Below are 26,423 nucleotides of genomic sequence, written 5' to 3'. Positions count from 1 at the left end.
CTGCTGAGAGCCAAATTTGGAATTTGAGTTTGCTCCAGCTGATAAAAGAAACATCAAAATTATTGAGAAGTGATGCTCTTAAAGATGGAAGAGGTTGAATCCTGATTTCATAAAATACAGTATACTCATTATTCTGCTTATTTTTTTCCCCTCTTTCGTCTCAAGGAATATAAACTTCTTAAACGCAGAAGGAAAAAAAACCTTTATCCCTTCCACAGTCCAAACCTGGGGTTACTTTGGCTTTGGAAAACATATTTCTTATAAATAATAACCCATACATTAACAGGAGCATATAAAAGGGCAAATATAGATCCTTTTGGTCTGTTTCTATGTATCCAGGAGGTGCGGACCCCCCGATGTGATACGAAAGCTGTAGCTGATACCCCTCCTTGGAGCTGCCAGATCATTCCAAAGATCTTTGGACTGATTATCTCCTTTGCTGACATGTTTGCAAAGGGAAATATTTGAGCTATGAAGAGACCTAGGAAAGACTCTATACCTCACAGTAATAAAAATACCTCATTAAGCATTCTTTAGGAACTGTTTTAGGACGTAGGCTGTAGGAAAAGATTGTCTCTGTGTTTTTTCAATGTTGCTTTCACATACTTAGTGATAGGTATGACACGTGCTTGTTGAAATTATTTTCACAAATAATTACAGTGTTTAATTAGAGTGAAACCAATTAATAAATCCCACTCATTTATTAAACAACTATGTATTGAATATCTACTGTACGACAGATACTATTCCAGGTTCCTGGGATCTCTGAATGAAGAAAATAAATAAAAATTCTGTTGAGAGGCACTCCTCCGTGGGTTTTTGCTTTCCTACATGTCTTTTGGAGGATGCCAAGAATGCAGTGACCTGACTCCTCTTTACCTGAGCCAGTTCTCAGTGTTGTTTGTAGCGAGCAACGTTGAACAACGAGGTAGCATCTCCTTCAGGGACAATAAACAGGCTTACTGCTTGCTGAAAAGTAGGCGTGTCCTATGCTCATTATGCCTTTGGTACATGCCAGCCTACCGTATGTGTAGTATCTATTTGCCCCCTCTATTGCCCTGTAGAATTTGGGGGACAAGATGTACCAACAGACACACGTGCATGACATTTGATGTGCTTTGAATAATAAACTAGTTTGTTCTGACCCAAGAGTCTCATGTCTTTTGCCCCCATCCGTGAAACATTAACAGGACAACTTCCTAGGTTTAGGGTAAAATAAGTCCCAAACATGACAAATCTCTGCTCTCATTCCACTTATATTCTAGCCCATATCATTTCAGTTCTATCCTGCTTTCCTATTTCAATGAAAATTTTAAAACCCCCTTGCTTATTTCTACATCTTGTCTCAGGATCTCATCAACGAGGATTTTTTTCTTATGTCTCATCACCACTACCACCAAAAAGAGAAAAATCACCTGCTGTAGAACAAGCCTGGATAATATTTCATAGGCAATTAATAAATCTTGAGCAATATGGTTTTAACTTTATAGGACATTCACTGCTCTAAGGCAAAGATGACAATTTAAATACTAAGAGACAGAATCATTTTGTAGATCTATCACTAATGGACTGCTGAAGGCAGGAATTTCAGTCATATTTTTGCTGGCAGTCAATACCAATTAGTGATATTTTATCAGCAGGATTTCTCTTTTTAAATCATTTTATAATATTCAGGTAACTGTTCCCTCGACGAGCTATTGGGTTTTTAGAGGTGGTTTTCCAAGTTCACTATTGATGGATTGTTTAAAGGTTTATTATGATGCCAAGGTTGGTTTGTTATGTTAGATTTTTTGATATGTAAAATATAGCATATTTCAAATGGTTTCCTAATATAAAAGTTATGTGTATCCTCTAGCCATGAGGATGATGTGTCCTCTCTTCAATACCTTGTTTCACTGAAAAGTACTCCAGGAAAACAAAGTGTCTAGATATTAGTGAGGAAAGAAGACATGTTGACCATGAGGCCTCAGGGGAAAACTGTCAAATGTTATCATTTAAAATGAAGGAAAAATATATTTAGGAAATGTAAATGTTTATTTAGCCCACAGTTCACACCTTCATTCATGTAATTTAGCTAAACAAGCATTTATCAAGTGAGTCCTAGGTGCCCAGCAGTATGCAATGTGCTGAGGGTTGCCCAGGGAGTCAGATGCAGTCCTCATCCCCTGGGTTTTAGTGGAATTCTACTGGAGGAGAGACACACACTCATATTATTAAAACCAAGGCAGGGATGCTCTGAAAATGTGTAGACAGAGCCCTCACCTTATCCTAAGGGTTCTGTGAAAATCTTCCTGGAGTTGACTTTTGAGCTGAGTCTCAATTTTAACTCCCTAGTATATATTGGGTGATAATTCTATACTAGACCTTGTGTATAATAGACATTCATAATTTTAAAAAGTGTTAAAACAGACAATATGGAATATTATAAAAACTAAGCATATGCTCAACCAAAAAAAAAGGTATGTTTAGAAAAATCATAGGTAAAAATTTGTCTTTTTGTTTTTGGTGTTTACACCCTCCCAAATCACTCACTGACGGCCAGGAAACAGAAGGTACCTCAGTCACCCCAGCTACCCCTCTCCCGGATACCTTCCCAACCTCTGTTTTAATCCCAGCTCTGCAGTCCTGGATGTGTTTTTTAAATTTAGAATTTCTGACATATGGAGCCAGTAATACAGCATTGATTAACTCCTTCCTTTTATGTTTTTCAATGATTTGGATTTTTACTTGGGATGAATTTAGTAAAGTTGTTTGAGGCTTAAGGATTAAAAAGAGAAATCAAGCTTTCAGATTTCATCCTTCCTGGCAAAGCTCAAAGTTCAAGTATATAATCTTTGACCTGGTGTTGCTTTCCAGATGATTTAATCTTAAAGGGGTTTTGTTGCTCTTGTTGTTGAGGATTTTGAATTGTTTGTGGTTGTTAAGTGATGTTCTGGCCTGGGTTATTACGTATGATATACTAGGCTTGGGGGATGATATTGTTACACCAGATGAAATACTGTGTGGGAAAGTCATTGAGCAGGTGGAAGGTGCTGTTTAATCCTTCCTGCAGAAGCGGCTCTTGGTGGTATTGAGAAAATATAAAAAACAACAGAGCAGGGTAGTAGAGCCGAAGAATAGCAAATGTCTCCTCCTATCATTGTGTGAGAATTTTAATCAAATGGCCTGCCTCGTGCAGCTTTATTTTGCATTGAGATACTCCATGTCCCCAAAATATTTTTCCGATGGTGGTAATGAATTGCATTGCCCTCTCGGTTGTAAGAGCCGGGTTTTCTGCTGCGGAGCCATATGGTTCCCATTTATTTTAATGTGTCTTTGACATCAGGAGAATTGCTGAGACAGCAGAGGAAAGTGCTTACACCTTGGACTTGCGCCAGAACTGCGATTATTTATGTTTAGTAATGACTACCTTTTTTCGCAGTGAGAAATAATATGGCCTTAAGATGATATCCATGTTGAGATTTCATAAAACGAGAGTATAGGTTTATATATTTTGGAAACAACTGTTATGTTGGTAGCAGGGAAATGTATTTCTTAAGCATGACGTTTTAGGGTTTAATTGCACATGTGAGAGATTAAGGAAACAAGCTGGGAAGTAGGTGGTACTTATTTTCTCACTGATAATAAAGGAACATGCTTTTTTTTGGTTTAACAGCATCAGCAAGATAGTACTCTGCATATGTAATGATTTCCATCTGTGATTCTTGAGGCCTTTTACACAGGGAGTTATTTCTGATAATATTCCTGTGATGTAGATAAACATGATTCTGAAAATATTAATGGAGGAACTGAGAAAGGCAGATGCTCATTAATGTAATCTGTATAATGGATTTTAGCAAGTATTAGAATTCAGACTGATTACATTATTTAACAATTTATCATTTTCCTCGTGTCAGGACAGGATGATATTTTCTCTAATTCATTAATACAATAAAGCATTTTTAAACAATGAAAAGACAAATACCTCAAAAATGTGTGTTCCACAAAATGTTAACATTGGCTATAGAAATCTAAAGAAATGAACATAGTCTGAAAAGAAAAAAGAACTGATCACATTGATCAAAATGCTGTAAAATGGTTCTTACCAGTAATAACGTCAGATGGCTAGCTGAGTATATGGGGGGAAAAAATCCCGACTTCCGGTATGCTTTGGGCAGAACTGAGCAGAATGAAGGGCCTAGATTTAGTAAAATACTTTAATATTACATGTTGTTTTAAATATTTTGCTCAAGGATTTTAATGTATAAACCTTATTTAAGTGATGTATCATATAAAAACAAAATTGAACCAGAAGGAAGACTGCATGTCAAACATAGAATTGGAATAGCAAAATTCATGATGCCTAGTACTATAAATTTGATGGATGAATTGATGAAAAATGAAAATTAGAATGAAAATCAGTAGATCACTGAGTTATTGATACTATTTTAATCTATAGTTTGAATATTAAGATTCCATATAAAAGAGAACTTTTAATTTTCCCTTTTTCAATTTTATAACTTTAAAATATAGTATTTATTCCTGTGTCTTAATATGAGAAAAAAATGACCCCTTCCACCTCCTTTTTGTTAAAAGATTACTAACAAGAATTAGAAAGAAAGTGCAGGGGGCATCTTTATGAAATAGAAATGTGTGGATGAAAAACAGCTAGTTCTGAAAAATGATTACTCTTTGTGAACTAATCATTTATGACATCAAAGCTGGAAGGTCAAAGTTTACACTTCATTTCTATACGCAGCTTTCTGAATGTCTATCAAAATCCTGGGCAGTAAACGATTTCTTTTCTAAGCTGAGCATTGTAAATAGATGATTATGCTTTTAAACCACCTTCTAATGTCAAATTGCGTTGAGCAGCCTGGGTTGTGCCGTCTGGAGAGACTTAGGAGAGAGCTGGTTCCCTCCTCCACGCTTGTGTGGATGTAGCCGACAGACTGAATGGATGACGACGTGACATGCATGTTTATGATCCAAAACAAAGCTTTAGTCATCCAGCTTCTAGGGTCATCTTTTTATATTGTCTCTATTCTTGCTAATATTTTTTGTTTAAATGCAAATGAAGCATTTATACATATCTTGATAGAATGCTTATTATTTCACATAGTCTTACGAGAGGGTTTTATTTTTGTTTTTTGTTTTTATAAACTAGTGGCTTAAACAAAGGGTCTCATCTTAAATTATTTCACTCAGGAGCTGCATTGCACAAAAGATGTTATTAGTCTTAAGGGCAATTCACTGTTAATATTTTCAGCTTAATATTAGAATGTAAAATATAGCTAAATGATTGAATTACCTAATCTTGTCTATGCATTGTAAAGTTATACTTCCTCTACAGAAGGACGGAAATCAGAATGATGACTTGTTCCTATCATATTTTATCATATTTTATATAGTCCAGTCTGCTACTTTACTAGTACATAAGTTGGCCTGGTTGGTTTGAAATGAGAAAGAGTGGCATTTAGGAGCTGGGAGAGAGATATGCTACAATTTTGAAAGCATTTAGAACTATCATTCATACTTTAGGGAACCAAATAAAAATGTGAACTTGACATCATGAGTATCATTGTAAGTGGGAGCTATTTTTTCTTGATTTTTGTTGTTGTTGTTGTTTTTGAATTGCCCCTGTTGTAGTAATAAGGGCAATAGTAGGAGAAGAAAACAGTTTCTGATTTGCTGTCTGTTTGGTGGATTCTGGCATTTTCTTATGTTTACTGACTCTGTCTCAGTTCTGATTGCATTTTTGGAAATGTAGAGCACTTTAATTCCAAAATATGGGGTATACCCAATATTGGTTATAACATATCCAGTGTTTGGGAGAGTCTCTTTCTTTTGTTTGTGATTGTTTCTGTGTCTTTTCTACCGTTCGTAACTGAGTATGAAATACCACACTGAGTATAAAATAATGTAATATTGATTTGGCCACAGGTTATTATTACCTGATCACTTTACATTACATACTTTAGGTAATTTGTATTTTGTTCATGGTTGGAAAGAAAATATTCCTAATTAGTCTTTAATTTTGCTTCTCATTCACTGGGACCCAGGCATATCAGTCTTTTGGAGTTTCTCCCACTTGGATGATTTGCTACTGCCCTAAATACCTTTCTTTCTTTTTTTTTCAAGTATTTCTCATAAACTTTATTTTTCTTTCATGAGAGCTTTCATTAGCCTAGGCCAGTCATTCTTCTCTCTTTCTTTCTTTCTTTTATTTATTTATTTATTTGGGTGACAATTGTTAGTAAAATTACATAGATTTCAGGTGTACAATTCTGTATTACATCATCTATAAATCCCATTGTGTGTTCACCACCGAGTCAGTTCTCCTTCCATCACCATATATTTGATCCCCCTTACCCTCATCTCCCACCTCCCACCCCCGTTACCCTCTGGTAACCACTAAACTATTGTCTATGTAAATACCTTTCTTGAGGTATTTAGTAGTTAATAAAATAATGAAAGACACAACTGGGACAAGTATATTAAGGAAACGTGAAGATGTGACTTAAAGGAATAAAAGGAGACAATTAGATCAAGGAAGAACTGCTTTTGCTTTTAGTAGCAAACTGGACTTCATTTTCAAAGGAGCTATAGTCCTATAATTTTTTTTGTTGCTAGATCCATTTTCACTCCTTAGTTGTGGTTAAGATTTGAAACCATGTGGGCGACACCCTATCAAGAGTATCCAACTTTGATATTCATGTAAAAGCTGGAGAAAATGTAAGAATATGATCATGGGAAATTTGCAGAAGTCACTTGTAAAGATTAAGGAGAGTTTTAAAAATCTTCATAACCAATCATTGTAAATTGATTTAATATCTAAGCTATTAGGCTAATTTCTATACAAAAATTTTCTGATAAAACTGGATTTTCCATTTGTAAGCTAGGCTTCATGACTTCTTAAGTCTGATTTGATCTTGATATATTCTTCAAAAGGTAAGAAGCAACATGCACATGTTCAGAGTCCCTAATTAATTTGTTCTGTATGTTTTAAAAACACAAGTTTTAATTGCCCAAGATTTACCAAGATATACAAGTTCATTTCAGCAATCTTACTTTGCTTCTACTAAATTTCCCCCAAATAAACTCCAAATATAGACTTATAAATCATCTGATATTTTCCTTTTGAGCATAGTGCATAGGGGAGAGAAGTGTACTATTGAATTTAGACCCAAATGATAGAATTGATAGTTTTCCATAATTTACTCCTTGTTTAACATCAGACAGGACCATGAACTCTCAACTTCCATGTGCAAAATTCGGTGCCAAAATACACAGCTCTGTTTACTGCTTTCTGCCTTTCCAGCCATACCAGGGCTTTGCTCATAGCTGGTGACATAGAAAGGAACACGTCTGCCTTAAGAGGGTAACCAACTTGCCGCTCTAGCAGGAGCTCCAGAGTGGCTGCACTGTGGTAGAATCAATGGTCTGGAATCTGGTCTTCAGTTTTACAGATCCAGATATTTGATGGTCTCTGTGCATGCAGAGGAGGCAATCTCAGATGGCATGACACACACTAACCACATTCACCAATGGCTGAAGGCTAAATTTGAAACAAATTTGATAATTATCAGCAAGAAGTACAATTGATGCGTCAACTCCATAGTCTTGCCGACTTGAAGGTATATTCCAATCTGTGTGAACAGGTTGGTTTCTGAATGTAGAAATGGAACAAAGTCAGTTGAATTTGCTTAGAGCCTGACACTCATCTCCTCTATGCACTCAGAATATCCAGCATATTTGTCTCATCAGAACCCTGGCTCCCCCAGATAGTTCTGGAAACATAATATCCCGTTTTTAGTTTTGGCTTCCATTTTTAATCCACTTTGTTCATGAGTTTGTTATATAATGTATGGTACAGATTATTTTATTTTATGTACTTAAGTTCTTACCCTGGTATTGTGAATGAGTCAATCTCCCAATTCTACTTTCCATTGATTTCTAAAGTATTTTTCAGGAAGAAAAACTTCTGTAGCTAGCTACTACCAGTCACTCTGTGCTGTTATTCCTTTAATTTATAAAGATCAACATTATCTCCATAGTATGTGAACATTGTACAATAACACCAGTATGCCCTGATGTAACCATAATGGTGTTCTCAAGAGCTGTGTCCCAGGCAGTATGTATAGTACTGTGGCATTGAGAACCTTCTGTTTCAGGGTAGTAACTGTGAATGGGATAAAAGAAAAGGAGCCAAAACATACCAAAAAATTAGTTTCGTGTGTGAAAACAGACTAATTGTTTTTTAAAGCAGTACTGAAAGACACCTTGCTTTTTTTTTCTTGCTCTTGACCTCACGATAGTAAATGAAGACTAAACTATAGAGACACCCAGTTGAGTTCAATCATTCCGCAAAGAGCACAAATTACTGGGTAGGTATATCAGGGAGGTTTCAGATTCTGTAAGGCAGATGTGTTCAGTGAATTTGCCTGTTTTTCCCAGACTTGAAGCATACAGGCTCTTTTTTTTATGACTTCATTTTGTGATGTTCGTCAATACGGCGCCTGGAGACAGGAGATAGCTATAAAGGCGCATGCTCCAATTCAGTCGGAAGAGAGATGGGAGTGGCTACTAACTTCAGGAAGGCCACGCGTAACATATCCATCATAAGGCTGATCTCATAGTATTTCAAAGCCTTCCTTTTAAATATACTCCCGTAGGCTTCTCAGTCATTCTTTTTACAGTGCTATTTATAATATGCAAATGCTAAAACAAGCATAAGTGAAGGTTTGAATTATAAACCCTCAGGGATTGGAAGCAGCACTAATGGTAGCACAGTTGGACAGCGTTCCCAAGGTCAAGGGCCCAGTGAAGGGCCCTGCTCTCTGCTACTGTTGTCTCCGCAAATCCTTAGAAAATCATCTCTAAGCTGTCTTTTTGGGAAAGACTAACCTGGCTTTTTAGGAAACTGTTTTGCAATAAATTCACCCAGAAAGTTGAAGAGTTCTTCTTATAATCTAACAATAGAAGTACACGATCTAAATAAATATTTAAAAAGGAAATTTGGCTAGAGTACCATGAATTGTCTGAAAAGTAATAAAATTGTCAAAAGTGTTTATAATAATTATCTTAAATGAGCACATTAATGTCTTTTTTTTTTTTCTTATTTGTGAATACGTGGCCTTGAGAGATAATGGCTTAAGGGCATCAGTTTTATGATGTAAGAGTGAAAAGGTTAAGGGTTATCACCCCCAAATCAGAAGCTCCAGCCTGCTGTGAGTTGGTGACTGATGGGGGTGTCAGATTTTGGGGCAGATTGTTGACTTTTGCTTTGTACGGTGATCTTTTACATTTTGACAAATTCTATTTTTTTTAGATGATTTAAACATAGAGTTATAAAGCAGATCAGAGAGTTTAAATCAAGTTGAGAATTATTTCTGCTGCCAGGCGTACAAGTATGTTGCAGTGAACTTATACATAAATAAATGGGAAAATTATATACACGTTTGAAAGCATTTGCTTTCTGGCAATCTCCTCTGGGGAAGTAAAACAGTGGGGAAGAGGGGAAGTTGAGAAAGCTAAATTCTTGCCCAAATGTCATATTTCTCTTCCTCTGTAATCTTCTGAATCTGTTCATTCTGTTTCAGTTTCTCATCACTACAAATGAAAGTTTCATGGGCAGGGATCACCATCTGTTTTTTTTTCATCGATATATCTAATTATCTAGAAAGTGCTTGGCCCATAGTAGGCCCTTTGTTTATACTTATTGAATAAATAAATCCATAAAATGAGATTCATCACAGCAGCCTCTTTGTATTTGGCTTGAATATTTTATGGGGCAGAGTGGGGGGTGAGACAAAAGAACTTGAACTCCCTTGGAAGAAGATTCTCATATAAATCCAAAATAATATTGTAGTCACTTTGTTTTTGATTGCTTATACAGCCTTCCAAATCAAAATCATCTTTGAAGGCAGTAGCAGTTGACATCTATGAGAAGTAGTATGACACCAAATCATAGTTGTTCAACTCCCTTAGAGTGGCTTCAGCTCTCTCTGTGACATGATGTTTAAATGCCTGGGCTTTAGAATAATGGATCCCAGCTTCATTACCAGTTATATGACCGTAGCTGATATTTAAGCCTTGGTGACTTGGTTTCCTCAAAATGGAGACATGGGCAATATCAACCCAAGGAATTGTAAGGATAAAATAAATCACGTAAAGTTCTTTGCATAATACACAACTTGGGAAGCACGCCATAAATGTTAGCTTATATTATTTTTTTGCTATCCAAGGATTTCTCCTCCGTTCACTGTTTCTTTCTGTTTGGTTTTCTACGTGAACATATGCATTAGTTCCTAGGGTTAGTGTAACAAAGTGCCACCAATTTCGTGGCTGAGAACAACTGAAATTTCTTGTCTAAGTTCTGGAGACTAGAAGATCGAAGTCAAGGTGTTGACAGGGCGTGCTCCCTTTGAAACCTATAGGGGAAGGATCTTTCCTTGTCTTTTCTAATTTCCTTGCCTTAGCTTTGGCAGCGTAATCACCAGCTCCATCCATCCATCTTCACATGGGTTTCTCCCTATGTCTCTTTCCAGCATCCCTCTGTGCATGTCGGTGTCCAAATGTTCCCTTTTTATATGGGCACCAGTCATGTTGGATTCAGACCCAATATGGATCTTAATGACCTCATCTTAACTTGATCACCTCTATAAAGACCCTATTCCCTAAGAAGGTTACTTTCTGGGGTGTTGAGGGTTAGGACTTCAACATATTTTGGACGTCAGGGGGGACACAATTCAACATTATGGTTCTACATCCTTCTCCTCAATTCATTATACCTTTCCTTATTCAATGGAGAAGTGTCATATAATATGGCATCAGATTGGGAGGTTTTAGGTTTAAGTTTAGCTTTGCCACTCACTATCTACAGTGACAGAAATCACTCAAAATCTGCAAGTCTGGGTTACCTCACTGTAAAATAGAAGGACTGGGCTAGATGATGTCTAGCTTGTCTTCCAAATCCAAAAGGTCATGGTTATAATGTGTGGCCCTCTTTCTGTCAACTAGTGTGTATCTCAACCTTCCATGGTGCTCTATTCATCTTGATGTCCCTGTAAATAATAAAATATTTCATGACATTTTCAGTTGTCTCAGTGTATACTTGGATTAAGATCTCACTGTCTAAAATCCTATTTAGTGGGATTCTGGTCAAATGAAAGCTTTGTGATTTTGATTGTAAAAATAACTAAATAGTGCCAGTGAGCCTTTTTTGTGAATTTTTAATGCTTTTTGGAATTTTCTAAAATTTTTAAACAGATACTTTTAAAATGATAAGTGCCATCCATATCAAAATAAGATCCAAAGTGTAAAGGTTTATAGTATGTGTCTTTGCTGATTATAGTATGATGCAACTCATGTGAAAACCAAAATCCAAAACTTAAGGGGTTAGGGGAAATGAAGAATTAAATTCCGCCACTGATTCATAATCTATTGGCAACTTGCATGAAAGTTTGTTTAGACTAATGTTATAGAAAGACTTAAAAGTCTATTCCACCACAGCTAAAAAAAATGTTTTTGAAAGGAAATGGAAATCTGTTCCAGCTCTTAAACATGTTTAGTGTCTCCCAGCCAAAAAGGGTTGACCATAGATTCAAGATCATCAAGTGGCAATTTCTAATTTGCCTCATCTGACAACTGCTGCCCTTGGTGTTCACTGAATTGTTTCTTTCTCTTTCAGCTTCCTCCATCCTCAAAAGGGAGAAGCGACTGAGGACAAAGAATGTGCATTTTAGCTGTGTCACCGTGTACTACTTCACCAGGAGGCAAGGCTTCACGAGCGTGCCCAGTCAGGGGGGCAGCACCCTGGGCATGTCCAGCCGCCATAACAGCGTTCGTCAGTACACTCTTGGAGAATTTGCGAGAGAGCAGGAGAGGCTCCACCAGGAGATGCTGAGAGAACACCTCAGGGAGGAAAAACTGAACTCTTTAAAACTAAAGGTAAGCAACAGTAGAAACACACTTTTTGCAAAAACCCCATGTCCTTTCCTCAATTTGGTGAAGTTAACCACTTTCATACTTACATTCATAGACCAAACTGGGCCTTTTACACAACAGACTGCCTGCTGAGGCCTTTTTAAAAGCAAAATCAGTATAGTCTCTTCACTGAAAACAATGTGGAAAGTTTACCTGACGTTGTTCATTCATTCTATAAATCTGTATTGTTGAATATTGCTAGGTCATAGCCCCTGTGCTGGGCCTAGGGCTAACTGGTATCAAAAATAGATGTGGTCCCTTCTCTCTTAGAACTTATATTAGTAGGAAAGAATTATATTAATCATGTAGAAAAAAATAAAACCACAACTTCGAGATGTGCTGTGAAGGAGACTTACAAGGTGCTATGAAAGTGTATAACAGGGAATTAATGTGGTTTGAAGGTCAAGGAAGGTTTCCTCAAGGAAGTGACGATTGAACTGAAACATAAACATGAACTGAAACATAAACTGCGTGCCAAGGGTTGGCAAGATTGGTTCAGGCAGCAGGAAGAGCCAACGCTGCTTTGTGGCAGGAAAAAGCGCAGTGAGCACACAAAGGCTTATGAGGCTGAAGCAGAGACAAAGAGCTGAATAACATGAAGGAGATGGAACGGGGCTTTGCATTATAGATCGTGTTAAGGCTTTTTTTTCTCTCTTCATCCTAAGGCCATCAGAAGTTATCTAACAGTTTTAAGCATGGAGTTGGAGTGGTGGGATAATAGGTTCTGGTTCATGCCATGATGTGAGAATAGTTTTGGGGTAGAGGTAGTTCATGTTGGGGGTGGCATATGGAGTTAGACCAGTTAAGAGGCTATTACAATAGTCCATAAGAAAGATTAGATTCATGTTAGGGGAGATGAAAAGAGATGGACAGAGAGAAATTTTGGCAGTAAAATAAGTAGCCCTTGATGACAGTCTAGATTTGTTAAGGAAAAAAGGGGACTATCAAGAATGACTACTAAATTTCTAGCTTGTAAAACTGAGTTATGTTAAATTCAGACACACTGAATTTTTCTTTTTTTCTTTTTTTTGGGGGAAATCTATTTTATTTTATTTTTTAAAGTTTATTGGGCTGACAATTTTTAGTAAAGTTACATACATTTCAGGTATGCAATTCTGGATTATATCATCTATATCTCACATTGTGTGTTCACCACCCAGAGTCAGTTCTCTTTCCATCACCATATATTTGATCCCCTTTACTCTCATCTACCACCCCCCCCTTACCCTCTACTGACCTCTAAACTATTGTCCGTGTCTATGAGTTTTTGTTTCTCATTTGCTTGTCTTGTTCTTTTGTTGTTTTTGGTTTATATACCACATATCAGTGAAATCATATGGTTCTCTCCTTTTTCTGTCTGACGTATTTCGCTTAGCATTATAATCTCAAGATCCATCCATGTCGTCACAGATGGTACTATTTCATCTTTTCTTACCGCCGAATAGTATCTCATTGTGTAAATATACCACAACTTTTTATCCATTCGTCTATCGAAGGACATTTTGGTTGTTTCCATGTCTTGGCCACCGTAAATAAAGCTGCAATGAACATTGGAGCACACTTGTCTTTATGGATAAATGTTTCCAGATTTTTTTGGTAGATACCCAGGAGAGGGATTGCTGGGTGACATGGTAATTCTATTCGTAATTTTTTGAGAAACCTCCACACTGCCTTCCGTAGCGGTTGCACCAGTCTGCATTCCCACCAACAGTGCATGAAGGTTCCTTTTTCTCCACAGCCTCTCCAACACTTGTTACTATTTGTCTTGCTGATGACAGCCATTCTAATCGGGATGAGGTGATATCTCAATGTGGTTTTTATTTGCATTTCTCTGATGATTAGTGATATTGAGCATTTTTTCATATGTCTATTTGCCATTTATATGTCCTCTTTGCAGAAATATCTCTTCAGGTCGTCTGCCCATTTTTCAATTGTGTTCTTTGTTTTTTTGTTGTTGGGTTGTATGAGTTCCTCGTGTATTTTGGATATTAGCCCCTTATCGGAGGCACTGTTTGTAAAAATCTTCTCCCATTCAGATGGTTGCCGCTTTATTTTGTCGATGGTTTCTTTTGCTGTGCAGAAGCTTTTAAGTTTGATATAGTCCCAATCATTTATTTTAGCTTTTACTTCCATTGCTTTTGGAATCAAATTCAAAAATGCTCTTTGAACCCAAGGTCCATAAGTTTAGTATCTGTGTTTTCTTCTATGCAGTTTATTGTTTCAGGTCTTATGCTTAAGTCTTTGATCCATTTGAATTAATTTTGGTACATGGTGACAAATAGCAGTCCAGTTTCATTCTTTTGCATGTGGCTTTCCAATTCTGCCAGCACCATTTATTGAAGAGGCTGTCTTTTCTCCTTTGTATGTTTTTTGCTTCTTTGTCAAAAATTATCTGTCCATATTTATGTGGTTTTATTTCTGTGGTCTGTGTGTCTGTTTTTCTGCCAATACCATGCTGTTTTGATTATTGTTGCCCTGTAGTATAAGCTAAAGTCAGGGAGTGTGATACCTCCAGCATTGTTCTTTTTCCTTAGTATTGCTTTGCGTATTCGGGGTCTTTTGTGGTTCCAAACAAATCTGATGATTTTTTGTTTTATTTCTTTAAAAAATGCCATTGGGATTTTGATGGGGATTGCATTAAATCTGTATATTGCTTTGGGTAATACGGCCATTTTAACTATGTTGAGTCTTCCAATCCATGAGCTCGGAATGTCTTTCCATTTCTTTGTGTCTTCTTCAGTTTCTTTTAAAAATGTCTTATAGTTTTCAGTATATAGGTCTTTAATATTCTTGGTTAAGTTTATTCCTAGGTATTTTATTCTTTTTGTTGCAATTGCAAAAGGAATTGTTCTTTTGATTTCGTTTTCTGAGATTTCATTGTACGTATATAGCAATGCAATGGACTTTTGTACGTTGATTTTGTAGCCGGCAACTTTACTGTATTCTTTATTGTTTCTAATAGCTTTTTGGTGGAGTCTTTAGGGTTTTCTATGTATAGCATCATGTCATCTGCAAAGAGTGAAAATTTAACTTCTTCATACCCAGTTTGGATGCCTTTTATTTCTTTCTGTTGCCTGATTGCTCTGGTGAGGACTTCCAACATTATGTTGAAAAGCAGAGGTGATAGGGGAAAGCCCTATCACGTTCCTGAACATAGAGCAAAGAGCTTCAGTTTTTCACTGTTATTTATGAGATTAGCTGAGGGTTTGTCATATATGGCCTTTATTATGTTAAGGTTTTTCCTTCTATATCTATTTTATTAAGTATTTTCATCATAAATGCATGTTGTATCTTGTCAAATGCTTTTTCTGCATCAATTGATATAATCATGATTTTTGTCCTGTATTTTTTTTATGTGATGTATCACATTGATGGATTTGCATCTGTTGAACCATACTTGTGCCCCTGGGATAAACCTCACTTGGTCGTGATGAATAATCTTTTTAATGTATTGTTGCATTCGATTTGCTAGAATTTTGTTTAGGATTTTTGCATCTGTATTCATCAGAGATATTGGTCTGTAATTTTCTTTTTTTGTGTTATCCTTACCAGGGTTTGGTATCAGGGTAATGTTGGCCTCATAAAATGAGTTAGGGAGTACTGTCTCTTCTTCCATTTTTTGGAAGAGTTTGAGCAAGACAGGTATTAGATCTTCTTTGAAGGTTTGGTAAAATTCACTAGTGAAGCCTCTGGTCCCGGAATTTTGCTTTTGGGAAGGTTTCAGATGACTGATTCAATTTCCTTACTGGTGATCGGTCTATTTAGGTTTTCCGATTCTTCATGATTCAGCCTGGGAAGGCTATATGTTTCTAAAAACTTGTCCATTTCTTCTAGGTTATTGAATTTGGTGGCATATAGTCTTTCATAGTATTCTTGAATGATCCTTTGTATTTCTGTGGCATTCATGATAATCCCCTCTTTCATTTCTGATTTTGTTTATTAGTGTCTTCTCTCTATTTATCTTAGTGAGCCTAGCCAAGGGTTTGTCAATTTTGTTAATCTTTTCAAAGAACCAGCTCTTTGTTACATTAATTTTTTCTATTGTCTTTTTGTTCTCTATTTCATTTAGTTTTGCTCTGATTATTATTATTTCCTTTCTTCTGCTGACCTTGGGGTTTCATTTGTTCTTCTTTTTCTAGTTCTTTAAGGTGTAACGTGAGGTTATTTATTTGGGATTTTTCTTGTTTTTTGAGATAGGCCTGTAATGATATAAATTTCCCTCTTAAAACTGCTTTCGCTGCATCCCAAAAATGTTGGTAGAATGTATTTTCATTCTCATTTGTTTCTATGTATCTTTTTATCTCTCCTCTTATTTCCTCTTTGACATGGTCATTCTTTAAAAGTATGTTGTTTAATTTTCACACATTTGTGGTTTTTCCTGCTTTCTTTTTGCAGTTGATACCCAATATCAAAGCCTTGTGATCAAAGAATATGCTTGGTATGATTTCAATCTTCTTAAATTTGCTGAGGCTAGTTTTATGTCCCAATATATGGTCTATCCTTGAGAATGTTCCATGTACACTAGAAAAAAATGTATAGTCTGATGTTTTAGGATGAAGTGCTCTGTAAATGTCAATTATGTCCATTTCATCTAATATGTCATTTAGGGCTGCTATTTCGTTATTTATTTTCTGTTTGGATGATCTATCCATAGCTGTCAATGATGTATTTAGGTCCCCTAGTATAATTGTGTTTTGGTCAATGTCTCCCTTCAGTTCTGTTAGTCGTTGCTAGGTATATTTTGCTGCTCCCTGATTGGGGGCATAAATATTGATGACTGTTATGTCTTCTTGTTTTATAGTCCCCTTTACCATTATGAAATGTCCATCTTTGTCTCATGTTACCTTTTTTACCCTGAAGTCTGTTTTATCTGATATCAGTATAACTGCACCTGATTTGCTCTGGATACCATTTGCTTGGAGTGTCAATTTCCACCCTTTTACTTTGAATCTATGTTTGTCCTTGTAGCTGAAATGTGTTTCTTGGAGAGAGCATATGGTTGGGTTTAGTTGTTTGATCCAGTCTGCTACCCTGTGCCTTTTTATTGGTGAGTTCAGTCCATTTACATTTAGGGTGATTATTGATATGTGAGGATTTCCTATATTCTATCTTTAGTTTTCTGGTAAGACTGTGTTGCCATTGTTTCCTTGCCTTTTTGTTGTTGTCTATTAATTTCTGTGTGGTTGTATTCTATGATGTTTCCCTCCGTTTCTTCTTTTATTATAGTATATATTTCAGTACTGGATTTTTTTTTTTTGAGTGTTTAGCATTAACTTTATGTAAAAGAGAGTTTGATGTTTAGAGTATTCCATTTTCTTCAGCACGTTTACTTTCTTCATTCCCATATTCTGGTTCAGGCCTTTACTCACTCCCTTTTATGTTTTGGTTGCCACAAATTGTCTTTGTTGATGGTGGTCGAATAGCTTCCTTTAGTATTTCCTGTAGTGCAGGTGATGTGTTAGAAAATTCCCTCAGCTTTTGTATGTCTGGAAAGGTCTTTATTCCTCCTTCATATCTAAAGGATATCTTTGCTGTATATATTATTCTTGGCTCATAATTTCTCTCAATAGTTTGAATATTTGGTTCCACTCCCTCCTGACTTGTAGAGTTTCTGCTGAGAAATCTGATATTAATCTAATGGGCTTTCATTTGTAGGTTACCGTCTTCTTTTCCCTGGCTGCCATGAGGATTCTTTCTTTGTTATTGATTTTTGACAGCTTCAATACAATGTGCCTTGGAGAAGGCCTGTTGGGGTTGAGGTAATTAGGTGTTCTATTTGCTTCTTAGATTCGAGGATCCAGTTCTTTCCACAAGTATGGGAAGTTCTTCTCGACTATTTGTTTGAATATACTCTCTGTTTCCTTCTCTCTTTCTTCTCCTTCTGGTATGCCTCTTATTTTTATATTGCTCTTTCTGATGGAGTCAGAAAGTTCTTATAGAGTTCTTTCATTTCTTTTAAGTCTCAAGTCTCTTTCTTCTTCCATCTATGCTATTTCCAGATTTCTATCTTCGATGTCACTGATTCTTTCCTCCAACTGGTCAACTCTACTACCTAAGCTGGCTATTTCATTCCTCATTTCTTTTATTGAGTTCTTAATGTCCAGAAATTCTATTTGGTTCTTTTTTAAAACTTCGATCTGTTTGGTAAAATGTTAATTTTGTTCTTTCCTTGTGTTTCTGAGTTAATTAAACTGCCTGTCTGTGCTTTCTTGCATCTCGTTGAGTTTTTTAAGAACTGCAATCTTGAATTCTCTGTTGTTTAAGTCACATATTTCCGTATCTTTAAGTTCATTTTCTGGAGACTTTTCATTTTCTTTCTGAGCTGCCTTGTTGTGTTGGTTGTTCATGGCCATTAATGTTTTATTTCTCTTCCTAGACGTCTACAGCAGTGGGTTCTGCAACAGGTTGATAGGAAGAGGTCTTTCTTTTGTTTCCCAGTAGGTATTGGTAGAATGTTTTATTTTCTCTCCAAATGCAGCCGTTTATTCTCTCTCATACTGTAGTGTTATGTTTTCTCTGCACTATTCTGGCTTCTCACACAATGAGGGGATTCCCTGGAAGGCGGGCTTCTCCTCTGTGAACAGTTGGCCTTGGTTATATGGCACCAACTCCGTGGGGAGATGTGGAGAGCTCCTGAGGTTCCAAAACTCTTCCTGCCCCAGATTCAGAGCCTGTGTGCTTCAGCATCTCTGCAGGGATCCACCCAGATAGGTGGGTACAGGGGCGGAGTGGATTGTGAGAGGTGGCCAGAACAATGGCGGGGATCACCACAACAGCCAGTCCTGCTTCCATAGCTCCCTCCTCTTTGCCAGAGCTAGTTGGGCTGCGAGTCCATGTCTATGGACCAACATTCTCAGAACTGCAAAATTCTCTTCTTTTGATCTGACACTGCTCCTGTTCCGCTTCTAGCACTGGGCAGATGGGGCGAATTTTTCTATGATGAGGATATATCAAGTAATCCATGAAGAAGAGCAGGCTTGGGTTAAGGGGCATGTGAGAGGCATAGATAATCAGATCATTTTTGGACATAATTTTTAGAGGCTTTTGAGTTTTTACCGATATGTCAGGGAGTTGTCCAGGTGGAGATACTGTGTAGGAAATATTGTTCAGCCACATTAGTGATTAAGTGAAGAGAAACATAACTTAGGAATCTTCTTTCATCCACCAAAGACACTCTTTATATTTCAATTGATCCATCAACCTGTCAATATATAGGAAATGCTCTCCCATTATTATCTAATAACAAAGGAAATCTTTCCAGGTAATCCAGAGTACTTAATATAAAGGTTCACTTGTTAAGTAGCTGAAGTATCATAAGTATACCTTTGTTACCTGTACCTTTAGTTTCCAGTACAAAGTCAGTTGACAGAGGTGTGATGTGTGTTTCAAAATACCTTGTTTTTATGTATTTTACAACTTATGTGTGTGCCTTATTTACAGTTGTACAAGAAGGCAGTCCCTTAAACTAAGCTGGACACAATCAGCCTAAAGCTTTTTTTATATTTCCTTCGATAGTATTTTTGAGAGATTTTATTGAAAGTCCCTTAAGATTCTTTGGTAGCAATCCACTATTATTGTTGTTGTTTTTCATGATAGCTTTGCATGTAGCTTAACTTAATAATAATAATAATAATACTCAGATTTGCTTCTGAAATCCACCCTCTCCCTTTCTAACACACTGCAAACCAACTCTATCCCCTACCCAAAGAGTGAAGTCATTCTGTAACTCAAATATTGGCAGAACGATAGTAATAGCTGCCACTCATTAAGTGATTTTTATTTGCTAGGCATTTTATAATCATTATTTAATTTAATCCTTGCAAAGACCCAGTGTGATAGGTAAATTATGAGACAATATATGCAATTAATGAAAAAGAAGTACAAAGGTGTTAAATAGCTGGCTCACTCAACAGAAAACTGGTTCTATTATCTTGTTACATCCTATTCTAAAATTAATTGATTATCCTCTATAGGCATTGGGAAAGATAATCTCTGTACCTATAGGGAGTCATCCCTTTCTGAGTTTTAGTACTGTGTGCAGTGATTTTTAACAGCTGGGGAACTATAATTCTGAAAACCAAAAGATTTAATGTGGTGAACTTTGAGCCACATTGTACATGTGATGGATATCAGGGGGAGCCATACAACTACAGGGACCTTCCTCCATACCAGGCAGAGATATATTCTGGTACTATAATTTGTAATCAGCTACTTCTACATTTTTTTTTAAACAAGCTGAAGAAGCAAAGAAGAAGCAAAAAGAGCATTCTATTATTGATTCATTTTTTTCATTGTACTTACTGTTGGAAGTTGGAGAGGCAGTCATCTGCGTGGATGTCCCATCTTGGTTTGTCATTGATAAGTGAAAACATGCAGCTTTCCCTTTTGGTGAAGATATAAACAAAAGGCATTTGGATATTATTGCTCCTTCCAAATGAATACCAAGCAAAAACGATAATGTGATTCTGAGATAATCTAATCTTAGCCTCACTGTGCTGAAAGTATTCAGAAACTCAGAAACACATGTCACATGAACCTAATAAAAGATCACAGCAATGTGGACCAGTCTGCTAAAAAGAAATCTGAGGAGAATTAATGGAAGAAAATGTGTATATTTTAGTTGTAATTCCTCTACCATATTAACATTTATGTTTTAAAATATCATTGACTATATTGGTCTAAGGTTTAGCTTTCCAAAATCTAAAATAAGCTATTCAAAAACATTAGCTACCCCAAAATTTCACTCTGATACTTGAAATTTCACTTTTAATATAACATTTGTTTTGAAATACAAATACCTCTGAGGTAAGTAGCAAAACAAATGTAGCTAAATCAATATTATTTTCACTGGGGCAGCAGGAAGCTTACTGACCCAGAGAGGAGTCCAAAGAGGAAAACCAAGATCGTTAAAAACACACTGTGCCACTTTGGTTTTTGCCTTGAGGTGGTCCTCTGTGAGAAGTAGTGAACTGCCTATTGATTAAGGAGAGAGAAGGCAGCATCTGACAAGACAAATACTTTCCAAAGCTCTCGCTATGGAGACTAGGTAAAACACCACAGGAAACTCATTGGACTTGGCACTGGGTAGTTTCCCTTCTTCTCATTTGAGAATCAACAGCCCCAAAACAGTAAGGAGAAGTTTTTCTTTCCACTGTGCCACCGTGTCTTTCCAGGATGTCTTCCTGGGTTCCAAATAAAGAGCCCATATATGCAGTGGCACCTTCTCCAATGGGCTTTAATAGTGAAAGATTAGTAAAAAGAAATAAACACATTTCTTGATGTTTCCTTACAGTAAATATTTTGGAAACAAAATAAGAAGAGAAAATTAGTTTTTCATTGTAAAATTGCTTCCTATTTAGTAATTCATCTCTTAATCAAATTATGAGATAGATATATTGAGAATTAATATATACAATTAGATTTATGGAACAAATCTAATTCTATTTCAGGGGTTCAAATGTGTCTTTTTTATTGGTGGTGTTTGTGTTCCAAATATTGTCTAAAAAGAATTAATAGAGAAAGCTGATTGAATAAAATGCATGTTCCTTGAAGAAATAGCTAGCTTTAGATTTCTAAATTACAGAGCACAGTTCTTTTTCTCTCAAGCCCATTCAAACTTGTCATACTCTTCACAGTAATCAATGCAGTCATCTTAGTACTACACTCTTTTCCAAATTAAGTGCTTAGATTTCATCATCTGCACCACACTGTTGAAGAATTACATTAGATTTATTCCCATTTCACATGTATCTGTAAAATGCATTAGGCAGCCATTTGTATGTTTCAAAGTGCCTTGGCATCCCAATATAGCCTCTAGGTTATATCTTAGTGGATTCTACTGTCTTGTTCTAGGACATTTAATCTAGTTTTCACAACTTTGACTGACCCCTCTTTCTCAATGTCTTTTCAACCTACATTGTTCTTCCTCTCCTTTTCTGAGATCAAGGCTATTTCCACTCTGGTACCATTTCTAGTGGCTTTCCAAGATTATAACTTTTCTCAATTTCTTGACCATTTGTTCCTTGAAGAATGCTTAGTTGTTTGCTCTTCTTTTCTCATAAAAAAGAGTTGACAGATCATACGTCTTCCTTTAATCATCATACTTTAAAAAAATCTCTATCTAATTCTTTCTCACCCCAAATCTTAGGTTTTTGAATGTGCTTTATTCATTTAGTGACTTACCCATGCAACATTATAATTCTCCACCTTCACCCCCAATCCTGCCTCTTGTATCCCTTTAACAGTCTTATGATTTAACTAACCTCCAGGTAAACGTCTTAAATGCCCTAGGAGATATAAGGGATTAGCGGTTTGTGAGAGATGATTGACATAGGCTGTTACCACAAACCTATAGTTTCCAAATTTTTGGATGTGTTTTCAGCTATTTTCCTCATATTACAGCTATTTATTATATGGGTCAGAGTCTAACGGTCATGGTATTTGTTTACTCCTCTTATCCCTATAGAACTTTTCTGTTAAACATCATAGAGATTACTCAAGAGTATTCTTACTGCCTGTGTTTCCAAAATATATTCCTAAATGGAGGCCTGCTCCAACACCAAATGGAAAACTTTGATATCTCAAATACGTGCCATGTCATATGCACAATCTGTTTTGACAATTACAGAGAAAATATATCTACCCAAAGTATTGGAGACCAAGGAGATGAGCTTCAGCCCCAGGGATTGCAATACTTTTAAGAATATGTTCTTTCTAAATATTGCTGATATTTTAATTTAAATGAAACAATTAAACATATGAAATCAAGTCTTTACATCCTTCCTGTACAATAAGCATTGATCTTCTAGTTCACAAGAAATCAATTGAACTGATTCTCCTGATTAAAATTTTGAGAGCATCAGCGGTGTGGTGTACTGGAGCCAACTTGCAAAAGATGCTCACTGAAGTGGATTGTGCACATCTCTTCCTAATGGGAGCTTAAAATCAGCCACAATCGGAGTATTTACACCTCGGGACTTGACAAACACAAATTAGAACCTTTTTTTCAGAGATCCAATTATCAAATAATACTTCCCAGCACACTGTTGGATTTATTTGGCTTATTAGCCATTACTAAGAGTCACTGTTCGTCTAAACCAGAAGTGAGGCTAGGAATGTATGAAAAGTTTATGTATTGATACTATCATTCTTTCTGGTTACTTTTGTGGTGATAGGTAAGCCTAGGACTCACTGAAAATTCAGTCTGATAAAATTCTTGTAAGCTGACAAAATAACAAAACATTCCTGGTTCTCTGAAGGCATTATTAAATTGGTTCCAATTTGCCACCTGCAATTAACAGCAAATGAGCTGAAAAATTACACTATTAAGATTTGACTGAATATCCAAATGATGTGAATGTTTTCCTTTACTTTGCTAGAGACCTTAAAGATTAAGTCATCTGTCCAACTCATACCATGAAACCAGGAATTCCTTCAATCAAATACATATCGTATATGTAATTGGATATGCAAATACATGTTTTTATATCCAGCCAAGTATTGTACATATGTGGCGACTCAGAGCATACTGCTTTTTGAGGTAGAAACCAATCCCTAAAATTAATATATTTTTACAAAATTAGGCAACATACTCTCCTGATTAAATGCAGGCCAAGGCATATGAGTTAAAAGTCAGGTGAGAAAATCAAGAGTAACACATTAGTTCAACAGTGGTAACTGTCACTTGAATGACCGTCTCCTGCCATCTCTATTAGAAATGCCCACAACACAACTACTCAAAAGAAGTGCTAACCGGTGAGGTAGTCATATCTTCAGCTTACTTCCTGTCTTCTTCTTTCTGAGCTCTTTTCCTCTGTGTCTGAATCACATTTTTCATTTCTGAATGAGCTGATTCTAAGGAAGCTTTTACTGCTCTTTTGTTTCCTGCCCTACAACACAGAGGCCACCTCTTGCAGTTGGCTCCTGCCATACCCTTTTCTTCTATACAGTTGTCTAAGACTTTTTTCTCCAAACTGGTCTTGCAAGTCTGGCTCAAGTTTTAGAGTCAAATAGACCGGAGTTTTTGTCTTAATAAAGTCACTAATTATCTTTGTAGCTAGACTTTGGTAAATTATCTTCTCAAGACTCCAGTTTTCTCAACTATAAAAAAATACTTCATGGGGCGGACGGATGGCTCAGTTGATTAGAGCACGAGCTCTGGGCAACGGGGCTGCCGGTTAGATTCCCACATGGGCCAATAAGCTGTGCCCTCTGCAACTAGAATGAAGTCATTGAGCTGCCACTCAGCTCCCAGGTGGCCAGATGGCTCAGTTGATTGAGTGCAGGCTCTCAACCACAAGATTGCCAGTTCAACTCCCACAGGCATGGTGGGCTGCACCCCCTGCAACTAACAGTGCAGCTGGATCTGGAGCTGAGCTGCACCCTCCACAACTAAGATTGAAAGGACAACAACTTGACTTGGAAAAGTCCTGGAAGTGCACACTGTTCCCCAATAAAGTCCTGTTCCCCTCCCCCAATAAAATCTTAAAAAAAAAAAATACTTCATAAGATTGTTTGCAAATTAGGTGAGATAATTTATATAAAGCTCAGTGCCTGATTTTCAATATATGGTATCTTGGGTCATTCCCAAGGTCATCATCATAGTAGGCAGTAATTAGTGTTTGTGATATTGCATTATTTTTTATTTCCACTATTATGTTTACATGTTAATATCTTTAAAATGACCAAGAAATTTTATTTCTAAGAACTCTTTTTAATGGCTTCAAATAAGTGCTTTTATTTTTTGTGGGTTTCTGTTTTGTTTCTAGCATTTTAGTTAACCCACATTTTCAGTGTTGTTTTTCTCCCCATAATCATTTGCATTTTTTTCAGGCATTTAGTTCACCAAAAATTATATCTCATTGGAATTTATAGTAAAATTTATTTACTACATGATAAGGGGGAAAAAATGATTAAAAGCTGATTTTCATTTGAACCCCCCCTTGTACTTGACGCAAAGCAGTATGACAGTCACTTCACTGATTCTGACAGGAGTGTGTCCCATCCCTCAGCTATAGTTAGATGGGCAAGTGTTTTATTCTGTGGGGCTTTAAGAGCTGTTTACTTCTACTTATCAGTTACATATCAGACAGATTTACAAAATTAAGATGTCTGGATACTATCTTTTAAAAATGTTACGGTCCTTTCATTTGTAGAGTAAGTCTGGACAAGTTTACACAGTGGCTCAAGAACTAACTGCCATCTTAAGGATCATCATTGGAACAAAGCAAACACACACACGAGTCCTTGACCTTGAGAGATCCTTCCAATACAATATAAATAAATGTATACATATGCAGGATAAGTATATAATAAGATAAAGATCATTACATTAAATCATGCGTTAACTCATTACTTATCACCTATAAGGTGACTAAGATAAGGGAACAGGAATAACCCACTGAAGGCCTGCTCCTTATTTGCTTTTTGTTCTTTGCCTATGGACCAAGACAAGAAAGGAATCCCATACAAGTCCAATCATCTGGATAATTTTCAGGCCAGTGAATGCCTCATGCTGTGACTCATCTGAGGCCAGTGGAACTGTGAGGCCTTGCGCAGTGTGGAAAGCCTTCTGCCTCTACTTGTTCATCAACTGCTACTCCATCTTCAGAGTTAAGCTTAGCTGTGAAAGTCTTCCCTCTTCACTCCACTGCCAGCCCACCTCTAGGTGCCTCTCCTACATACTCTCAAAAGCCCTGTATTTACCCTCAGCTAAGAAATCCTTATGAAGTAGACTGTAATTGCTAGATTCCTCGTCTCCTTATTCCAGTCCCTTGAGATCAAGACTTGTGTCTTGTGTGCTGATAAACCTAATGGCTAATACAAAATAAGCAAAACAAGCTGTTCAAGATACATTAAATGTAATAGGGTAGATGTGTAAGTATCATGGCAGCTAAGAGCACACACTGTAGAGTCAGATATGTCGGTTGTGATTTAGTGCATACCCTCGCTGTTTGTGACCTTGGGCAAGTTGTTTAGTATTTCTGTGCCTCAGTTTCCTCATCAGTTAAGTGGACATAATGATAATACTTAGGAGATTTTTGTGATGCTACATGAGTTACTGCAGGTGAAGTGGTTAGATTCCAAAATTGTTATTAATTAATATTGTTATAATCATGTCACATCTGTTTCTCCCACCTCTCTGTTACCTCCACCTCCAACCTTTGTGTTTTTCACACACAGGTACTGAGAAACGAAAGCAGATTTGAGAGCCAGGATTATTTGGTGGTCTCATTAAACCCAATTTTTGGCAGGCTTTCTTTGAGCTCTTGAGAAGGCAACATTATTTGGGGAAAGAGCACTGAATTAGAAATGACTCAAGTGCCATATTGCCGTCTAAGGAACCTATCTCAAAAGAGAGCATTCCTTTGAATGTGCTGGTTACTCTATATGCATTTATTTTATGAAAAGAATAATTTTTAAACACACTGTGTTTAATTCCATGTTAGAGTCCCAGC

The 26,423-nt window shown here is 36.6% G+C and overlaps 1 protein-coding gene across 4 annotated transcripts in view; it reads left to right on the top strand.

Moving 5' to 3' along the window:
- CSRNP3 (cysteine and serine rich nuclear protein 3) overlaps positions 1 to 26,423 on the top strand; it is a 192,253-nt gene that overhangs the window by 153,601 nt on the left and 12,229 nt on the right. For all 4 annotated transcript variants that reach the window (XM_033112467.1, XM_033112468.1, XM_033112470.1 and 1 more), the window contains one exon: positions 11,672 to 11,931. In XM_033112467.1, the coding sequence (XP_032968358.1) occupies positions 11,672 to 11,931 (260 nt within the window). The remainder of the gene's footprint in view (positions 1 to 11,671; positions 11,932 to 26,423) is intronic.

This window comes from Rhinolophus ferrumequinum, chromosome 8, assembly GCF_004115265.2.
Source record: "Rhinolophus ferrumequinum isolate MPI-CBG mRhiFer1 chromosome 8, mRhiFer1_v1.p, whole genome shotgun sequence".
In the NCBI taxonomy this organism is placed as follows: domain Eukaryota; kingdom Metazoa; phylum Chordata; class Mammalia; order Chiroptera; family Rhinolophidae; genus Rhinolophus; species Rhinolophus ferrumequinum.
The sequence above is the reverse complement of the archived record's forward strand: the minus strand, read 5'-3'. Positions and strand labels throughout refer to the sequence as shown.